Source organism: Micromys minutus (assembly GCF_963924665.1).
Source record: "Micromys minutus genome assembly, chromosome: 2".
Classification (NCBI taxonomy): domain Eukaryota; kingdom Metazoa; phylum Chordata; class Mammalia; order Rodentia; family Muridae; genus Micromys; species Micromys minutus.
In genome coordinates this window covers 19,459,377-19,476,301 of record NC_137971.1, presented here as the reverse complement: position 1 = coordinate 19,476,301, position 16,925 = coordinate 19,459,377, and the positions used below count along the sequence as shown (strand labels likewise).

The 16,925-nt window shown below is 38.1% G+C and overlaps 1 protein-coding gene across 1 annotated transcript in view; it reads right to left on the bottom strand.

Moving 5' to 3' along the window:
* Nucleotides 1-5,418: 5,418 nt before the first annotated feature.
* Nucleotides 5,419-16,925, bottom strand: part of TM9SF3 (transmembrane 9 superfamily member 3) — a 47,330-nt gene continuing 35,823 nt past the window's right edge. Inside the window, exons 10-15 of the mRNA XM_080912142.1 lie at nt 14,879-15,018; nt 12,569-12,637; nt 9,724-9,870; nt 8,904-8,987; nt 8,710-8,786; nt 5,419-6,763 (exon numbers count right to left, since the gene is read on the bottom strand). Of these exons, the coding sequence (XP_080768268.1) occupies nt 6,696-6,763; nt 8,710-8,786; nt 8,904-8,987; nt 9,724-9,870; nt 12,569-12,637; nt 14,879-15,018 (585 nt within the window). The 3' untranslated portion in view covers nt 5,419-6,695. The remainder of the gene's footprint in view (nt 6,764-8,709; nt 8,787-8,903; nt 8,988-9,723; nt 9,871-12,568; nt 12,638-14,878; nt 15,019-16,925) is intronic.

Below are 16,925 nucleotides of genomic sequence, written 5' to 3'. Positions count from 1 at the left end.
AATGGCATTTTTGTCTTACTGCTGGAAGGGGTCAAACCCAACGCCAGAGTTCACTATCTGCACCCCAGTGAAGGTCACCACCTGTCAGTAGATAAGTGCACAAATCGACATCTAAAGGGCTAACAAACTTCTGTGACACTTCCAGGCTTCCAGATGGCCCTATGAAAACAGCCAACTGGCTCCCCCATTTACAGAGAATTCTGGAAAACAGACATTAGAGTCTGGTCTTTGGCATGCACAGAAGCTGGAGCTTTTATTGCCCCTAATCACCACCTGGTGGGTTAGTTGCCAGTCTTTTCATGAATACCCTTTATCCAAATATTTTGAAGACCCATGCTCATAGATAAGCGAGCTGCTCAGCTTCGTGTGAGGCTTGTTTGGGTGTTTCTCTGGCTACTGACCAGTAGGTTAAGCAGCAACTGGTGGGACCGTCAGGAAGTTCAAATGGGAATGACTACAGAGAAATGACCAATACTTTGATCCCTTCTACAGCTCCCTCTCACATTACACACACTGGTCTCATAGCAAGCTAATTCGGATTTAAATTTTCCCCTTTTCAGACAGGGTTTCTCTCTATGTAGCTATGGCTGTCCTAAAACATGCTTTGTGTATCAGCTGGCCTCAGATCCAAAGATCCTCCTGCCTCTGCTTCCCAAGTGCTGGGAGTAAAGGCATACGAACCACACTCACTTTCCTCTTTTGAGACAGGCTCTTGCCAAGGTGACCTCAAACTTGTGGCAATCCCTGCCTCAGTTTCTAAGTGATGGGATTATAGACCTGTCTCATTATGTTCTGTGCAAATAAACCAGAAAGTGTATTTCAAATCTAAAGTCAGGGTTGGTTGGAGAGCACTGGTTGTTTAATGTCCAGCTCCACTATCATCTGGAACTACAGTCCTCTTTTGCCTCCATGGGCACCAGGCATAAACAAGTGGTACAGGCATATGTGTAAGCAAAACACTTTTTGTACATACAAAACAAATAAAAACCTTGTGGGAAAAGTGGGATTTAGAACAGGCTTTATGACCTCAAACTGTTCAACTTAGTGGTACTTTCTTCTATGCTTCTGCGTTACCTCTTCAGCATCTCTGGTCCCATGGGAAATCTCTAAATGGTCTTTTTAAGTCTATGCCCTATCTAGCTTACCACATCTTCATTCCTTTGCTCAAATGCATCAGGTTATTTTGCAGCTGCTCAGACCCCTTCAGATCCACATTTGACCTCCTTATTCCCTAACTAGGTCAATTTTTTATTAACAGGCAATGGACCTTGGAACAATGTCTGCTGGCTCGTCCCTTCCTTCACACCACTGAGGTGATCTGCTGAGTTCTCTAAAGAAGGTATTTAATCATTGTTACAACTGTCATGTCTCTAAGACCTTCTTAGCTCAAGGTGAACCCTAGGTCCTCTATCACCTCAAAGCTTCCTTTAACCTTCATGTATCCTGGACTCCTAATGCCTTTCAAGTTCTGTAACTGCTGCCTTCAACATCTACAATCATCCGAACAAGGTCTTGCCTCTTCCCACTTCAATGACTCTTCCTAGAACACTTGGGTGGCCACAGACCCACATCCTCATTCCACAGGCACATCTACAAAATGTAAACACTTCAGACCTGCCCTGCTAAAGCTAACTTCAGCTGACCTGACTAAACTAACCCAACTTTATCTCTGTAGACTCTACTTCCCCAGAACTTCATGATTAGTCCTGTAGAAATGACTCAGACTGAGCCACTGTGAGTTAACAAAAATCAGCCAGTTATTAAAAATGCCCCCACAAGTCTTAAAAATAATTAAAAACCCTGTTCATAGCAAACTTTGAATGTGTAAATCATTTAAGACAAATATTTCAAGGAATTTAAAGACCCTACTTGGCTGAATATAGGCCCCTGTTTGTTATAAATTATGCTGAGTAATTTCACTTTACTTTGAAATCAAGAAGCTGGGTGTATAACAGGCTTCCTTCTATGGCACAGAATCTATGCCTAGTTTTCCAATCAGGCAAGATCAGAAGTCAGCCAAATCTACATTAACCAAACTATATGGCTGTCAGTGGTTCAAAGCTTATCTATAAGGAGAAGTAAAAAAGACCAGAAAAATTAAGTGTTTTTTTAAAAAAATCTTATTCACTATACCATCCTTTCCACTTTTCTGTACTTTTTAAATTCAAAATATATAAAAAAGGCAGACATGAAGATTAACCCTGAAATATTAAAGCCTTCATTTCTGCTGGCCACATCTGTACAGTATCACAAGAGGATGTCCTAGAGTTCTGTATGCACTGCTCCATTAACACCCGAGTTCTCACGCAGATGAGTCTCCAACATAAACGTATGTCTTATCTGACCCCTGACAAGTGCTGAGTCCTGAGCTACTAACAGTGGGATGAATGTCATCCGTCACATCTTGGCAGGCAGGCTGATGATGACAAGTTATCTAACCAACCCCTCATGCCTCAGTTTAACTGTTTTACAAAGGAAAGAAAGCAAGCATCCAAGGGAAGTACATTTAATTTTTTATTACTTTTTAAAAAAAAAAAATTCAACTTTAGATAAATTAACAGACTAGATTAGATCTTCAATTATATCTGATACATTATGTGAGGGATTTCTATTACTAAAAAGCCAACTGGAACACGGCCTACACAAACTCAAAGTGTATACAAAATGAAAGCAATATGGGCAAACACCATGTCTTCCCACTGCTGACTGTCCATGGAGGTTTGTAGGTTCAAGGTGAGCACAGATGAAAAGCCCAAATGAGACTTTTTTCAGGAAAACTGTTCTTCAGAGAACCTTTTTCCTCCTGACATTTAGCTCCTACTTGTAACACTTACAAACTTTCAAAGGACCTAAGCTGAGGAGGAAAGATAATCCCAAACCGGGCCTCACCTCGTCCACCAGAACTTCACCGTCAGCCTCCTTTACGGCAACTGTGAAATAACTTTCTACCTTTGCACACTGCACACATGGCTTCAGTAGGAACACTAAATGAGGAAATTTCAGGCACACTCATCTGCACCCTCAGACATGCAGAACATCTGCAGGTGTGTGCCCCTCTCTGTTCTACCCTTTCTGCAAATCTAGTCTAGTCTTCAAGACACTTTATCGCCTTCACTGCTAATATACAGCATAACTACGGAATTTTACATGACAGAAAACATGAACATCTGTGCTTCTGCATGTCACTACTCCTATCACATGTTCCAATAAGTGAAAGAGAAAGAAGCACTAAAAAATGTTCATATCTAACTCAAAACCCAGATGGAATGCAGTGTGTAGGTTTCTATAAAAGGCTTTTGCCCCTAGAATTTATGTAGTCATTCCTACACAAGTTACACTAATAGACTTTTTCCTTTTTATATTTGTAAAAATTCAGTAAGTTTAAAAATAACATCTGCAAGACATTTGGCATAAAGTGATTAGTAAACATTTAGGAAACAAATGCTATATCAAAATGAGCACAACTTGTGGATAAACCCTTAAATCAAGTGACTTTTGGAAGAACTGGAATTTGCAGCAACTACCTTTAGAAAGAGGGCCACCCGTCATCAGTGGAACACGCGAGCATATCAGCCATGAGGTACAAATAGCACATACAATGATTCTAAGGGCAGGGGTTTCTCCACAAACCACTGTGGTCTGGGAGCCCACACAATACACTACATACTTTAGCATCTCTAACCTCTCTAACCAGCTCCTTACCGCCTTTTCCTACTTTTGCACTTGGGAGACCAGTATAAGGATATCAGTTTCTAATGTAGTTAATTTTTCAGGAAACATGCTTAAAGATACAAAGTATGTTCTTAGTTTTGATAGTATTCAAACTATCAGCTGACAAACTGAGCAGATATTAGTAAACTAAATACAACATTAATGGAGTACAAAAGCCCCTTCTAATTAATGTAAGTAATATTGTTTGAACTATTCTACTGAGAACTAGTGAGAGCTAAGCCATCTGTGACCTACATCTTTTTTTAAGATAGACATTTATGTCACCCATGTGTGAAATTATAAACTAATCAATACAAGTCATTTTATAAAGAATCTTTCAAGGTAATTTAAATCCATTTTAATGTTCTTAATACATTAATTTTTTTCATTGTAGACTTCAAAGAACTCCAGAGTTCAACCTAAACATAGCAAACAAATAGGTGCACCTGAAACCGCCATGTTCTCTGAAAACCCTACACCTTACCTACACAATTATGAAAAACATTAAGGCATAAATCTGCTGTCCCATTTATATATACTCTATTAGACAGAAAAGTGTTGCTTCATTTTTAGAGCTAGAATGTCACATAGCACAGGATAGTCCTGACACTATGTAGCCGAGGGTAACTGAACTTCTGATCTTCCTGCCTCTACCTGTTGAATGCTAGGATTGCAAACACGCTCCATCATACCCAGTTCATACAGTGTGGGGGATGGAACCCAGGCTTTGTGTAAGATAGGCAAGCACTGAGCTACACCCGCAGCATGTAGACTAAGTGTTCTTATGTTAAAAATACTTTACATGTTTAAAAATTACATGAAATAAACAAATAGTGCCCTTTACTTTAAGATCATATGGGCAGGCAAAAAAGAAAAATAAGAATTAGTAGGTGACATTAAACCCAGGATTCTGGGTTAAAGATGACTGACCATAGCTCTATTCACATTGCTTACAGCTCACATAAGGTTAAGAATCCAAACCCCACATCCTAAAGATATCACATGTCTCAGTTTAAGACACGGAGTTTATCAATTTATAAAAATAACTCATGTGACCATGAATGCATATGTTTCACATTAAGGTTTAACAGAGATGACCTGAGTCTTTCTAAAACCACCAAATATATGGTAGTTTTGAGATCTGCAGAGCAAACTACTAAATCAGAAACTCAATGACTTTAGGAAAACTTCATAATATGGGCAGATCCTGAAAATATATGTGTAAATTAAAATAATGTCTTTGAGATACGGTAGCCTTTACTCATCCACCGAATGCGCTGACACTGCAGTCCCTGTTACTCTGCATGGCACAGCATTCCAATGAATGTGTGACTTGTGTGTCACAATTTCACATAAAGGAAATACTTATATTTCATAACTGTATGTAGCCAAGCATTCAGACTTTGTTTTTGTTCTTTCCTGTGACAGGATCTCCCAGAGTAGCACAGAACTCATAGAACTCACAGAACGAACAGTAACTCACTCTCTAGCTCTCAAATTCACTACAACCTCCATCTCTGCGGCTTTCTTGGTGCTAGGACTATGGCATCAACTATCATACCTAGCTCTGAGTTTGGGGATTTTAATGAGTGTCCTCTGTATTTGAAAAGTATGCTTCATTATTTTATTTTTTTAAGTGGAATTCTATAATATGGACTTTTGAGCAGGTATCTTCAAGTTATAAACACATCTACTGTCACAAAACAATTTGGTCAGGAAATTTTATTTGAACATTCTAAAGCAATAATGCTTTAGATGTTACTTAAATGTCCCAGACAGGATTAACAAAATTAAATGTTTCTAAATTACAAATTTAGCTCCAGTAGGAGTTTCATAAAGGAAGAAAACAACCCCCTCCCAAAAGAAGTATGACACACACATTTTGAAGAAACCCCAATGTTTCATGCAATGGTAGGCAAGATGTGAAAGGCCACCCAAACCCAAACGTTTCTACACCAACCATCAGCCCAAAGTCCTCCAGTCAATCTGTACATCCAAATGCATCCAGGAACCTACACCTACACGACATTATTGTTATATACAGTTATTGCCCCCCTTGGTTTTTAATAATTTCTTATGTAAAGCCTTCATTGAAACCCAAAAAAAAAAAAAAAAAAAAAAAAGATGTAAGACTAACTTGAGGATAGGGAGGGGAAGATAATCACTTTAGACATTCAGTTAAACTGTAAATTATCTAAATCTCCAAATGTTTAATAAAAACAAGCATCTTCTCCATTTAACACTTTGCTTGCTAACTGTACAGTAAATTGTATTATAGAGAATAAATCTCTATTTTCATACTGTATCTTCTTTGGATGGAATTGAGAAAGCTGGTTAATTTTAAGATAAATAAATGAGGTTGATCCAACTAGTATTAAGATGACAGCAGATATATTCCATGCAGAATTTAATAGTTTTTAATTTTGTTTTTTTTAAAAAAAGATGCAGTTGAATGGAGGGACGACCAAAACAGGTCAAAAAGAACCCAGGTTCAATATATAAAAACGTCCCACAACACATCAACAATGGCAGTAAAAATAAGAGAAAAAGTAATCTTTCTGGAACATCATTTTTCAATAACATAGAAACACCAAGTGCCAGGAAGATTTCTACTTATGGAATTTTAGCATCCAAGTTTCCCTCTAGTTATTTTATTGGAACAAATGCTTTAAATAAACTATTTGTCCTCTTCACTGAAGAGAGCTGGTCTACTTCATCTTTAATGAGCTAGTTTGGGGAAGATTAGCCATGTACTGTAGTAATGCCTACTGCATAAAGTCCAAGCATCTGCTGTGAACAGTTGGAGAAAGCAGTCAGTAAGAACCTAGGATCAATGGAAATAGATGTTACTGAAGCCATCCACAAGAGACCCACAAAGTACCCAGAGTTAAGCCCAAATCTCTTCTTGAGACTCTTCTTCCTTTCTGTGCAAGTTCCACCTCATGAAAGAGAAACTGATCCGAAGTTCCAGGTGTCTCAGGTGTCTAGTCAATTTTCACATTAGTATAGATTTTTCGAACAAAGGCACTTGTTCCCATGTAACCGATTGCTCCTGCAAAAATAAAATGACATATTTTGAAATAATGGGCCCAGGGTCTGCCATTTACAAATACTAAAATGTTCTCTATTCTAGAGAGTTCCATTCCTTTTTCAAGGTATTGTCTTTATGTTGGCATTCCAGAGTAGTATCTCTCTGAATTGCTTAAATGGTACCATTTGCTTTAAAGACATCTGTTATCGCCAAACCTACCCTATTATTTAGATCAAGTCACAATTACTATTTGTATGGTCAGTAACTGTGGATTAATACAGCTCACAAAAGAAAGGAGTGACTTCAGAATGACAAACCCTGCACATTAAAGCAATACTATCCTCCCTTCATCTCCCCGACATAGTCTTGCTATGTAGCCCTAACTGTTCTTGAATTCTGGAACTTTCTGCTTTAGCCCTGTAAGTACTAGTATAAGAAGTGTGAATGACCATGTATGGTAATATCAATACCAAAACCATACAGAGTCATAAGAAGTAACAAGGGAAACTTTGCGGATCAAGAGAAGTAAGGGCCAGTAGTGTGGAAGCTCTAGAAAAGTACTTTCTCATGTCTCCTTTTTATATGTAAGTTATAAAAGCTGTACAAAGGAGTCTATACTTCAGGGAAACACACAAGAGATAGGTAACTGGGACAGGAGTTATAAACTGTTGGTTTCAAACAATGAATCTTAAATAGGGTTAAATTTCAGAAAGCATTTTATTAATGAAATATTTACCCTCTGTGTCTAAAAGTATCTAGCACATGAAAGTTACTTAATAATTATTTGTTGAATAAGTGAATGAATAGCAGATGAATGAATGAATGAATAAGCCCAGTAGTCTTTTTAGACAAACACTTGGGAGTACTTTTGTTTTGCTTTTTAAACTTTGGACTCTTTGAATAGGTGATCAACAACTGCTTTTCAATTTATTCCTTAAAAACTTTTAAATTAATTTTCTGTGAATTAATTAATAGTACAAATACACACAATTACCTAGTCACTCTTCTAACAGTACTAGGGATTGAATCCAAGGGATTTTGCATGTTAGACAAGCACTCTGAGCTACACCTACAACCATGAACCAATTTGTATTCACCAAACTGGCAAATCTCAAGGTAATAAAAGAGATGAGGAAAGGCTTTCTTTATAAAGGAATCTCTGCTAATAAGCAGAAAAAGATTAAGAATTACAATATTATAACCACCAATAAGTTTCTTAAGGTAGGCAGTAACTATCAATGGCTTCCAAATCCACCTACACATATCTATGCCTTCAATAAAAATCTACAATCATCTGTTGTAACATTCTTGGATAAGCTGAGCACAATACATTTACTTAGCTTGAACTACTATTTTATAGGAAGTATGCAATGGAGTGTTACACTGCAAAACACCTCAGGGATACAATCAACCAAACCCACTGTGGAAAACTGAACAGGCATGCTAAACCCACTGCCAGTAGCCTGTGCAGCCTTTCAGATGCTTTATCTTCCAAACAGTGTAAGAAACTGCTAAACAGAAATCACTCAGGCAACACCTGACAACCGACGACAGAACAATCCTTTCCAATGCCATGTGTGCCACATACTTGTAATCCCAGCTACTCAGAAGGATGAGACAAGAAAATCATCTGCTACTGAAGTTTGAGACCAGCCTGAGCAACACAGGAAAATACAGCATCATAACGAGACAATTCCCATCGAATGAAAAACTAATCATAGTAATTCTGTGCTATGTAGCATCATTAGAATGGATAAAAAAATTGAGTTCATTTTGGTGTTCCTGATAAAGCAAAAGAGCACGATTCCTTGGTTTTTATTTAGTTGTAATAATTTATTATTATTTAATAGTTATTATTAGTCATTTGGACCACAGCACACGGAGGTCAGAGGACAATTCTTTGGAGTCAGTTCTCTGGTTCCAGTGATCAAACTCAGGTCAGTCAGGCTTGAGCGAAAAATACTTACCACACATTATCCCCAAGGCTGTGCTAAATACCGCCATATATCCAAAGTAAAATGATGTTTGAAATAAGCCATACATCCTGCAATACAATAAAATAATATTCAACACAGATTTTCCTTTCAATCTGAGGCTTTACACATTTTTAAAGGACAAGTGTAGTTTCCTAGGTAAGAGATGAGAGAAAAATTCGACTTACTTTGTTTTGAAAAAATAGTAGTAAAAGGAATACATGTAAACATAGATTGCAGTTGATGCAGCAGAGAGAAAACTTGTCCATTGCCTGGAATAAAAACCGAAATTAAAACAAATTATGCATTTGGAATGAATGGTACTAAAAACTATAACGAAAAGAATTTTACAAAAATAGCCTTTATAATCCTGCATGCTTAAAAAAAATACTTGTACCTGATTCTCAAATATATTAGCAGTGAAGAGCCTAGGAACTAGGAACTCCTGAGTCTGGTCAGATTCTCTGAGTAACTTTAAATACTCCAGCTCCCTTTTTAGACTGAACTTTAAAACAAAAAGAGGATTCCTCCCAAGCTCAATGTAGAGCACTTTGCAGAAATATTTCAAACAGGACAGTTTTGACTAACACTATTTTCTTATAAACTTCTCATCACATTTACAACTAGAGAAAAAGCACCTCTCTACTATCTTTTTTTATTCACCCATCTTATTTGCCTCCCTGGAGCTAGGACTGCAAGTGTGCCTTGTCACACCCAGGTTCTCTGTTCTCTCAAACAACCCAATTCTGAGCAGTCCTCTCCTCAACTTGACAAGTTTCAGAGGCAAACCTATTTTAAGATATTAGTATACTGGCCGGTATGCTGACACATACCTTTAATCCCAGGACCTGGGAGGCAGAGGCAGGTGGATATCTTTGAGTTTGAGGACAGCCTGGTCTACATAGCAAATTCCAGGATAGCCAGAGCTACATAGCAAGAGACCCTGTCTCAAAGACCAAAACCAAAAAGATACTATAATCCTGAGAGGTTCCACCCACAAGCACTTACCACCTATAATCCTCTGCATTTAGCAAGAAGTATGTGCAGACGATGGTCACACAGACAGTCACAATGCACAGGATGACCAGCACCAGCATCATGAAGCCATAGACATAGTAGATCTTGTATGCCCAGAAGGATGTGAAGATGAAGTACCTGACAAGAGGCAGTGAGGACATCCTTGAAGCTCACCGCAGCTGTCTCAGCTCTCACTTTTATGTCACTTAAAACCTGTTATTACCCTTCCTAGGAATTCCCAACAGTTTCTCCTTACTCTCATTTATCAAATATTTAAAATATTTTTGCGATTCTTTTTAAAGAGCAAACTCTTTAAAAAGGTATTTATCTCTGAACAAAATGACTAAATTAGCAGCTTAAAGAAGTTAAAGTGTGGAAAAGGACAAATGAGAAGAGCCCCAATTTTGTAAGACAGAGCCAGTCCTCCATCTTCCATTAAGACACAACACTACGCAAGAAACATATTTCAGTTTTATAAAACATTCTATTATAAAAAAAAAAAGTGATAGACAAAGAATTAGGAAAGAAAAACACACCAGGAAGCCCAAGTCTGAAAGAGCATTGTGAAAGAAAGAGCAGCAATATTTTTCATTAAGAAAAAAAAATTTAAATCCATTGCTCAAACATCCTTAATTCAGAAAATGGTTCTTTAGGGTTTTTTGTTTGTTTGTTTGGTTGGTTTGTTTTGTTGTAAATTCTCTCTTTTTTAATTCTCTCCTGTCTTATTTGTAATCCATTTATTCAATATTCAATCACATATTCTTTCAAGAACTATTTACAGATAGACCCCTTGCTACAGATTAAGAGGTAGTGACCTGGGAAAGTTTGGAGGAAAGAAGGGAAGGGGAAAAATCATGTAATTGTATATAATCTCAAAAAAAAAAAAAAAAAAACCAAAAAACAAAATAAAAAGACATTTACTTTATTTAATTACCTTTACAGCAAGTGAGCAGGAAAGATCAGCACAGTAAGAGAAACATCACTATCTAGGAGACTATTTCCTGGTGGAAAAGCCCAGTAACAAGCCAACCCTAGCATCTAATGTGCACTTACAAGAGTGGCTCCTCTGCCTGCCTGGGTGACACGTTGGGAAAAGTAGTAAAAACTGGACAAGGCTCTTGGGGTTGGGGGTGGGGAGCCAGTAGAAACTCAGGGACAGGAAACAACAGAAGCAGGGAACTAGTTCTAAGTAAAGGAATTTACTAAGTCAAATAAGCAAACTAAATACTCTGGGGACAACAAATTAGCACAGAGCTGCTTTCGCAGAGGTCCTGAATGTGATTTCCAGCACCTACACGGTGGCTCACACCCTCTGTAACTCCAGTTTCAGGGGATCTGACACCCTCCTCTGGCCTCCACAGGCACCAGTCATGTATATGGTACACATATACATAATGATTGTAGAGAAGTATTCATACACATAAATGTAAAAGGACAAAAACAAATATACATACACCCAAAAACAGGAACAAAAACCCCTCAAAACGTCATCCTGGCCAAATCTTCAACAAAATGGCAAAAACTAAGAGGATGAATAGGATGGTCCCTATGAATGCTCCAGCTAGTGATTCAAAGTCTTTAGCAAATAATGACATGAAGAAACTCAAAACATATAAACGAAATAAAACAAAAAACCAAAAAATCTAGATTGACAGGTTTAAAATGTCATTCTAGGAAGACTGGGTATGAGAAAAACAAAATAAACATGATTTGAAAGAGCAGAGCGCTTAACTACCTGAGAGAGCAGAGGCAAGCAGGGGAGGACATGACCTCAAGTACTCGGAGAACTGGAGTAAGGGGGACAGTGAAAGGTAAGTCAGAGTGAGGACTGTCAGAGGAACAGAGCTCCCAAACTGGCTCTATTAAAAATGTCAGAGTGACACACTCCAGTCTCTTTCAGGTACCCACCAATGCTTGTAGGATACTCACAGCTGACAGGCAACAAAAGACATTTATCTGTTTATGGATTTATACTTATAAGTTGTGCTGGTTATGCTGTCAACTTGATACAAGCTAGAGCCAACCTGGGGAGAAGCCTCCATCGATTGCCTGGCATTTTCTGGCTGATGTGAGGAGGCCAAGACCACTGCAGGCAGTGCCACTCCTGGGCAGTTGGTACTGGGTTATACGGGACAGTAAGCTGAGCAAGCCAGTAAGCATGATTCAGTTTCTGCCTCCAAGTCCCTGCCTTGACGTTCACTGTGGATTATGACTGGGGTGTATACATAAATAAATCCATCTCCCCAAGCTGGTATTTTATCAGCAAAAGAAAGCAAACTAAGGCATAAATTGGTACCAGGAATAAGCATACTGCTGTAACAGAGCTATGTTATGGGAGAATTCTGAAAGGGAGTCTTGAACTTTAGGCTGAAAAGCCACTGAGTGTTCAGGACTTTACTGGACTGTTGTGGGAACTTGAAAATAATACCGAGAAAAGTGCAGATGATGGAGGCCTGGCTTAGGAAGTTTCAAGAATCAAATACTCTATTGGGCTTTTTCTGCGGGTACTTTGAATTAAGGATCTGTGCTTTTTGGTCAACTGGTGCTCAAGAATCAGCTGTGATTACCAAGAGATATGCACCACTGAGATGTTTCAGCTCCTGCTTCCAGGTTCCTTCCATTCCCTTTACAATGTACTGTGACTTAGACTCTAATCCTGTGAGTTAAACAGAATTATTTCTTTACAAAAGTTAGCAACCTCAGTATTTTATTATAGCAATGCAAAACGGACTTCAGAGAGACCATCTTATCTGATGATTCCATACCAATCTAGCATACTCTAATTCTTAAATTTTTGTTATAACTAAATTTTTCCAAAAATATTGCCAACACTTACATTTCAATAAAGATTGAGCCAAAAGGTAAAATTCCTCCCAGGCAAACAATAACTGCAGGCTCCATAAACCTGGAAAATATTAAGATTAACAGTACATTTCTAGCACAGTTTTTATAATATGTACAAATCCCAATTAATAGATGATGTTTAATACTTTAAAAATCATGTCAATGGATAAAGACAAACCAATAAAAAGAAAAACCAAAATCCAAACAGGTATAAAAATGTAAGTGAGACTTCAAATTAGTCGTCGGTTCTATCCAGTACTAAAGCTGAGTGCAGTACTTGCGAAGGACACACTGTTTCTACTGGCAGAACAAGCAGCACATTATTTATCCCCAGTTTCCCATTGTAGTAACTTCTGAGAACTCTGTGAGCATTTGCTTACAGAAACTCAAAGGGAAGAAGGGAAGAAAAGAAAAAGTCTCAAGGCCCCTGATCTGAAACAAGTTTTCATAAATGGCCTTGCCAGTTCTTTATCCACTTTCTTCTTGGCTTTAATTCCTTTTCAACAAATAATGAAGGTATTGTCAACTCTGGTTTATGAGAACAAAGACTAAGAAATAAAATTCAAAGCTCAACCCTTCTAGTCAATATTCCTGGAGTGAGACCATCGATTCTCTACCTGGAATGCTTTAACTTCATGTTCTCCCAGCAAGCATGGGCAGTTCTCAACCTTCCCTTTGTATTTCAGGAAACTCTACTCCTCCATCAGGATGACTCCTGAACATCCCTACACCACAGAACTTACTACACTGCATTGTAACTCTCTACTGAGTCACATCAGATGCCATTAACTAGAGTGTCGGCCAGCAGATGCTATTTGACTTAGAACAGCATCTGGACAAGCAAAGATACTGAACTGTTAACTCTGGGATGAGCAAACTTAAAAAACAAAACAACCGCAAAAACAATCTCAAAACAAAAAAAGACAGAGCGGAAAACAAGCTTAAAAGTAGTTTATTATCATCTTCCTTTTTATAGAAAGCCATGGTTCTGCGGTTAAAACTGATCTATCCTAGGTAACCATCCCACATGATTTAAAACCCAACAAGAAATAAAATGAAGCCATAGTCGAACTATGTAAAAGTAAAAGTGGCCAATCTACAGGAAGTGAGGGCACATGTTGCTTAGCCTCTCCTAATGCGATTCCCAAAGACCTCCTGTGGATTCTGACTAGGCTTCTCCTTTTCTTCCCAACAATAAGTTGAGTACAAGGATATTAATGGGACCTAGTAATATAATACTGACTCAGGGATAATGCAGTTTAAAAACTCTTTCTGAAAGTTTCTTATAGGTACCAATATAACAAAGACAAGCATATAGTAATTTCTAAAATTGGAAAGGTCACTCTCCCCTAAATCAAAGCTTTTAGATTATGGGTCATGAAATTGAATGTGTATGTTGTTATAAATCAGCAAGATTTGTGAACATTCAATGACCAAACACTAATTCAAAATCAAACAAATATGAACCCAAGGTGTTTCCAGCAGTGCTTGCCCATGTTGCACCATGGGACTTCATTGACCCTTGGTCCTGAATACTTAAATGTGTATGCCTTGATGCCATGTAACACTGACCAATGCTATCTGCGACACAGCTCAGATTCTAGTCTACTGTGTTACAGACTGCAATGTTTACTCTTCCTACAAAGTTTTCTGCTTATAGAAACATATGGTTTAATTATGGAAAACAAAGACTTTTAATGTTTTCTTATTTTTTTTAAGCATAGAAGTATCAAATTAGTATATCTTTAGATTGTTTTGTGTTCAAATATTTAACCACAACTGGTCTCAATTCATCTCTCAATTGGTAGACTTATATGAGAATAAAAGGGTCAATGTTTAGAATAAAGTATCTAGAAGGAAAGGGAGATTATAAACTAGTAGTTGGAAGATTTTTCAGCACATGAGAGGGTTTCAGATGTTGCTGGTGAATAAAAGAAGTCATAGGTAGTGTGTGAAGACTGGGTATGGCTGTGTTCCAATAAAACTTTATTTACAGAATCAGGCAGGGGCACATTTGACCTACAGGCTTAGAGAACTGTTGAAGCTGTACTTCCCACCCACTCTACACACTACTATAGTTATCAAAATGTTGACATGTGAACCACACCAATATTCAGATGGCAAAATAAGGGGCATAACTTATTATACAGTTTACAATGAGGGTTGATGGGAAAATGAACAAACTCTTAAATTCATATAGTCATTTGCATAAACACAAGCTGCTTCTAAAGTCATATGCACATAAAGCCTTAAGAGCTTGTACACTGTAACAACAATCAAATAAGCGTTGGCATCTCTTTACCATTTTTTCTCCGGGATAGGACGAGGCACGGCATTGACACGACAGGGGAAGTTGGGCTGACCTGACAGATTTCGGCCCAGTATTGTACCAACGAGATTTAGAGGAAGAATAACAAAAAAACAGATGCAACAAACGGCCACCTGCAAATGAAGTAAGAACGCGTGTGGTTACTCAGAGAGCAAAACCACCAACAAGTGAGAGACCTGAAAACTTAAGACCCTTTGAGCACAGAGAAAATGCTAATTCCTAGTAGGAGTTAAAATGACACAAGGAACATACCACTGGAAACAGGAGAAAATGTCACATGGAATCAAAGACAAACTGAGTTCTTTCTCACCTTCAGTTTTCACTGTGCCTCGGCTTCCAGACTGCCCCTGACATGTTTCTGACATGTCTACTCCTTATCTTTCATTATTTCAACCAAGTTTCTTGATTATACTTTACCGAGCTCCTAACATGCAAGGAGTTCCCCAAATGCTAGTCCCCTATGTATAAGGTGAAGACCATTGAGAGGTGAGGCTAACTTTCCAAGAGCACACAGTTACTACATGCCAGCCCAAAATTTAAATTCGATTTATTGGACTCAGGGTACTTTTCTCTTCTACAATACCTTAGAACACTAACAGAAACGTGTGTGTGCATTTGTGTGTTTCCTATAATAAAATAATCCAAATATTATTTTGCCCATTCAAAGTCTAAAATTATAGAAAGGCCATAATAATGAAAATGTTTACTTTTGTGGTGTTTTTAGAGGACAGAGACATACTTTCTTCTGCAGAGTATCTGGCTAAGACATCTTCACTATGGAACAGTAAAGCAGAACTGATTATCTCTAAGGTCTCAGTTCTACAGGTAAAGACTGTAATGTACAGGAACACTGAGTATTAACTGATGAAGTACAAGATGGAACAGAGATGGCATCACAACAATCTCTTGAGAACATCAGATTCAAGAACTTACTTGTCTTGGCTGTTAGGACACAAATTCATGCTTAATATAACAAAGACATGAGGAATGTGAGAAATAAGCATTTTAGAATTCTCAAACATTGTATTATGAGTTAAGTGTGGCATATATATGTGGGTGGCAAATCCAGACTGTTTGCTGTTAGGTTCCTTCTTGGTTACTGACTGTCAGATCAAACACCTGTAACACAGTGGTCCCCAACTTGTGTCATGCCCATCAGAAAACAGTTATTTCCGATGATCTTGGGAACTGAGTCACCACTCTATAGCAAAATTACAGTTATGAAAGTACAGCAGAAACAATTTTACAGTTGGGGGTCACAACATGAGGAACTCTATGAATGGGCCACGGCATTAGGAAGGCTGAGAACCACTGCTTAACACATTATAATATAGAGCCCTGTATCTTCCTTTACCGTAACATTAATTTCAAATAGGAATAAAGGAAAACTGAAGAGAATATTCCTATGTGGGATCCATGGCCAAGAAGAATGTTTATAATAAACCCACCAATAGAACCTCACTGCTGAAGGTACAGGACTTCTGTAGGCATTTGATTTGGAACCTTTTTTTGAAGAGTGGGTTGGTCTCTCTCCCCCTTCCTCACTCTCTGCTCCTCTCCCTTTTACCCCTTTTCCTCCTCTTCCTCTTCACTCCACTCTGAGGCAGTCTCATGTATTCCAGGATAGCTATACACTCACTATGTAGCCAAAAATGACTTTGAACCTCTGGCTCTCCTGCCAAGTCCTCTTAGGTGCTGAAATGAATCAGGTGCATATGATACTGGGTGGGGACAGAACCAGAACATTATGCACAGGCCAATACTCTATAAACTCAGCTACCTCCTTAAGCCCATGGAAACAGCTGGCTTTTTTACATGTCCCTAAGTCTAATAATATGGATTCAAACACATTCTACAGAAAATATTAACAAAACAGAGATCTTAGCCAGAATGATTCATTTCCATGCAAACGTCAGAATCAGGTTTCTTCTATTTTGTGTCTATATCTGGACTTCTGGCAAGTGTCATGTAGTAAGGAAAGTTTGAAATGCTACACTGGCCTGTGTGTCTACCTCTCTCC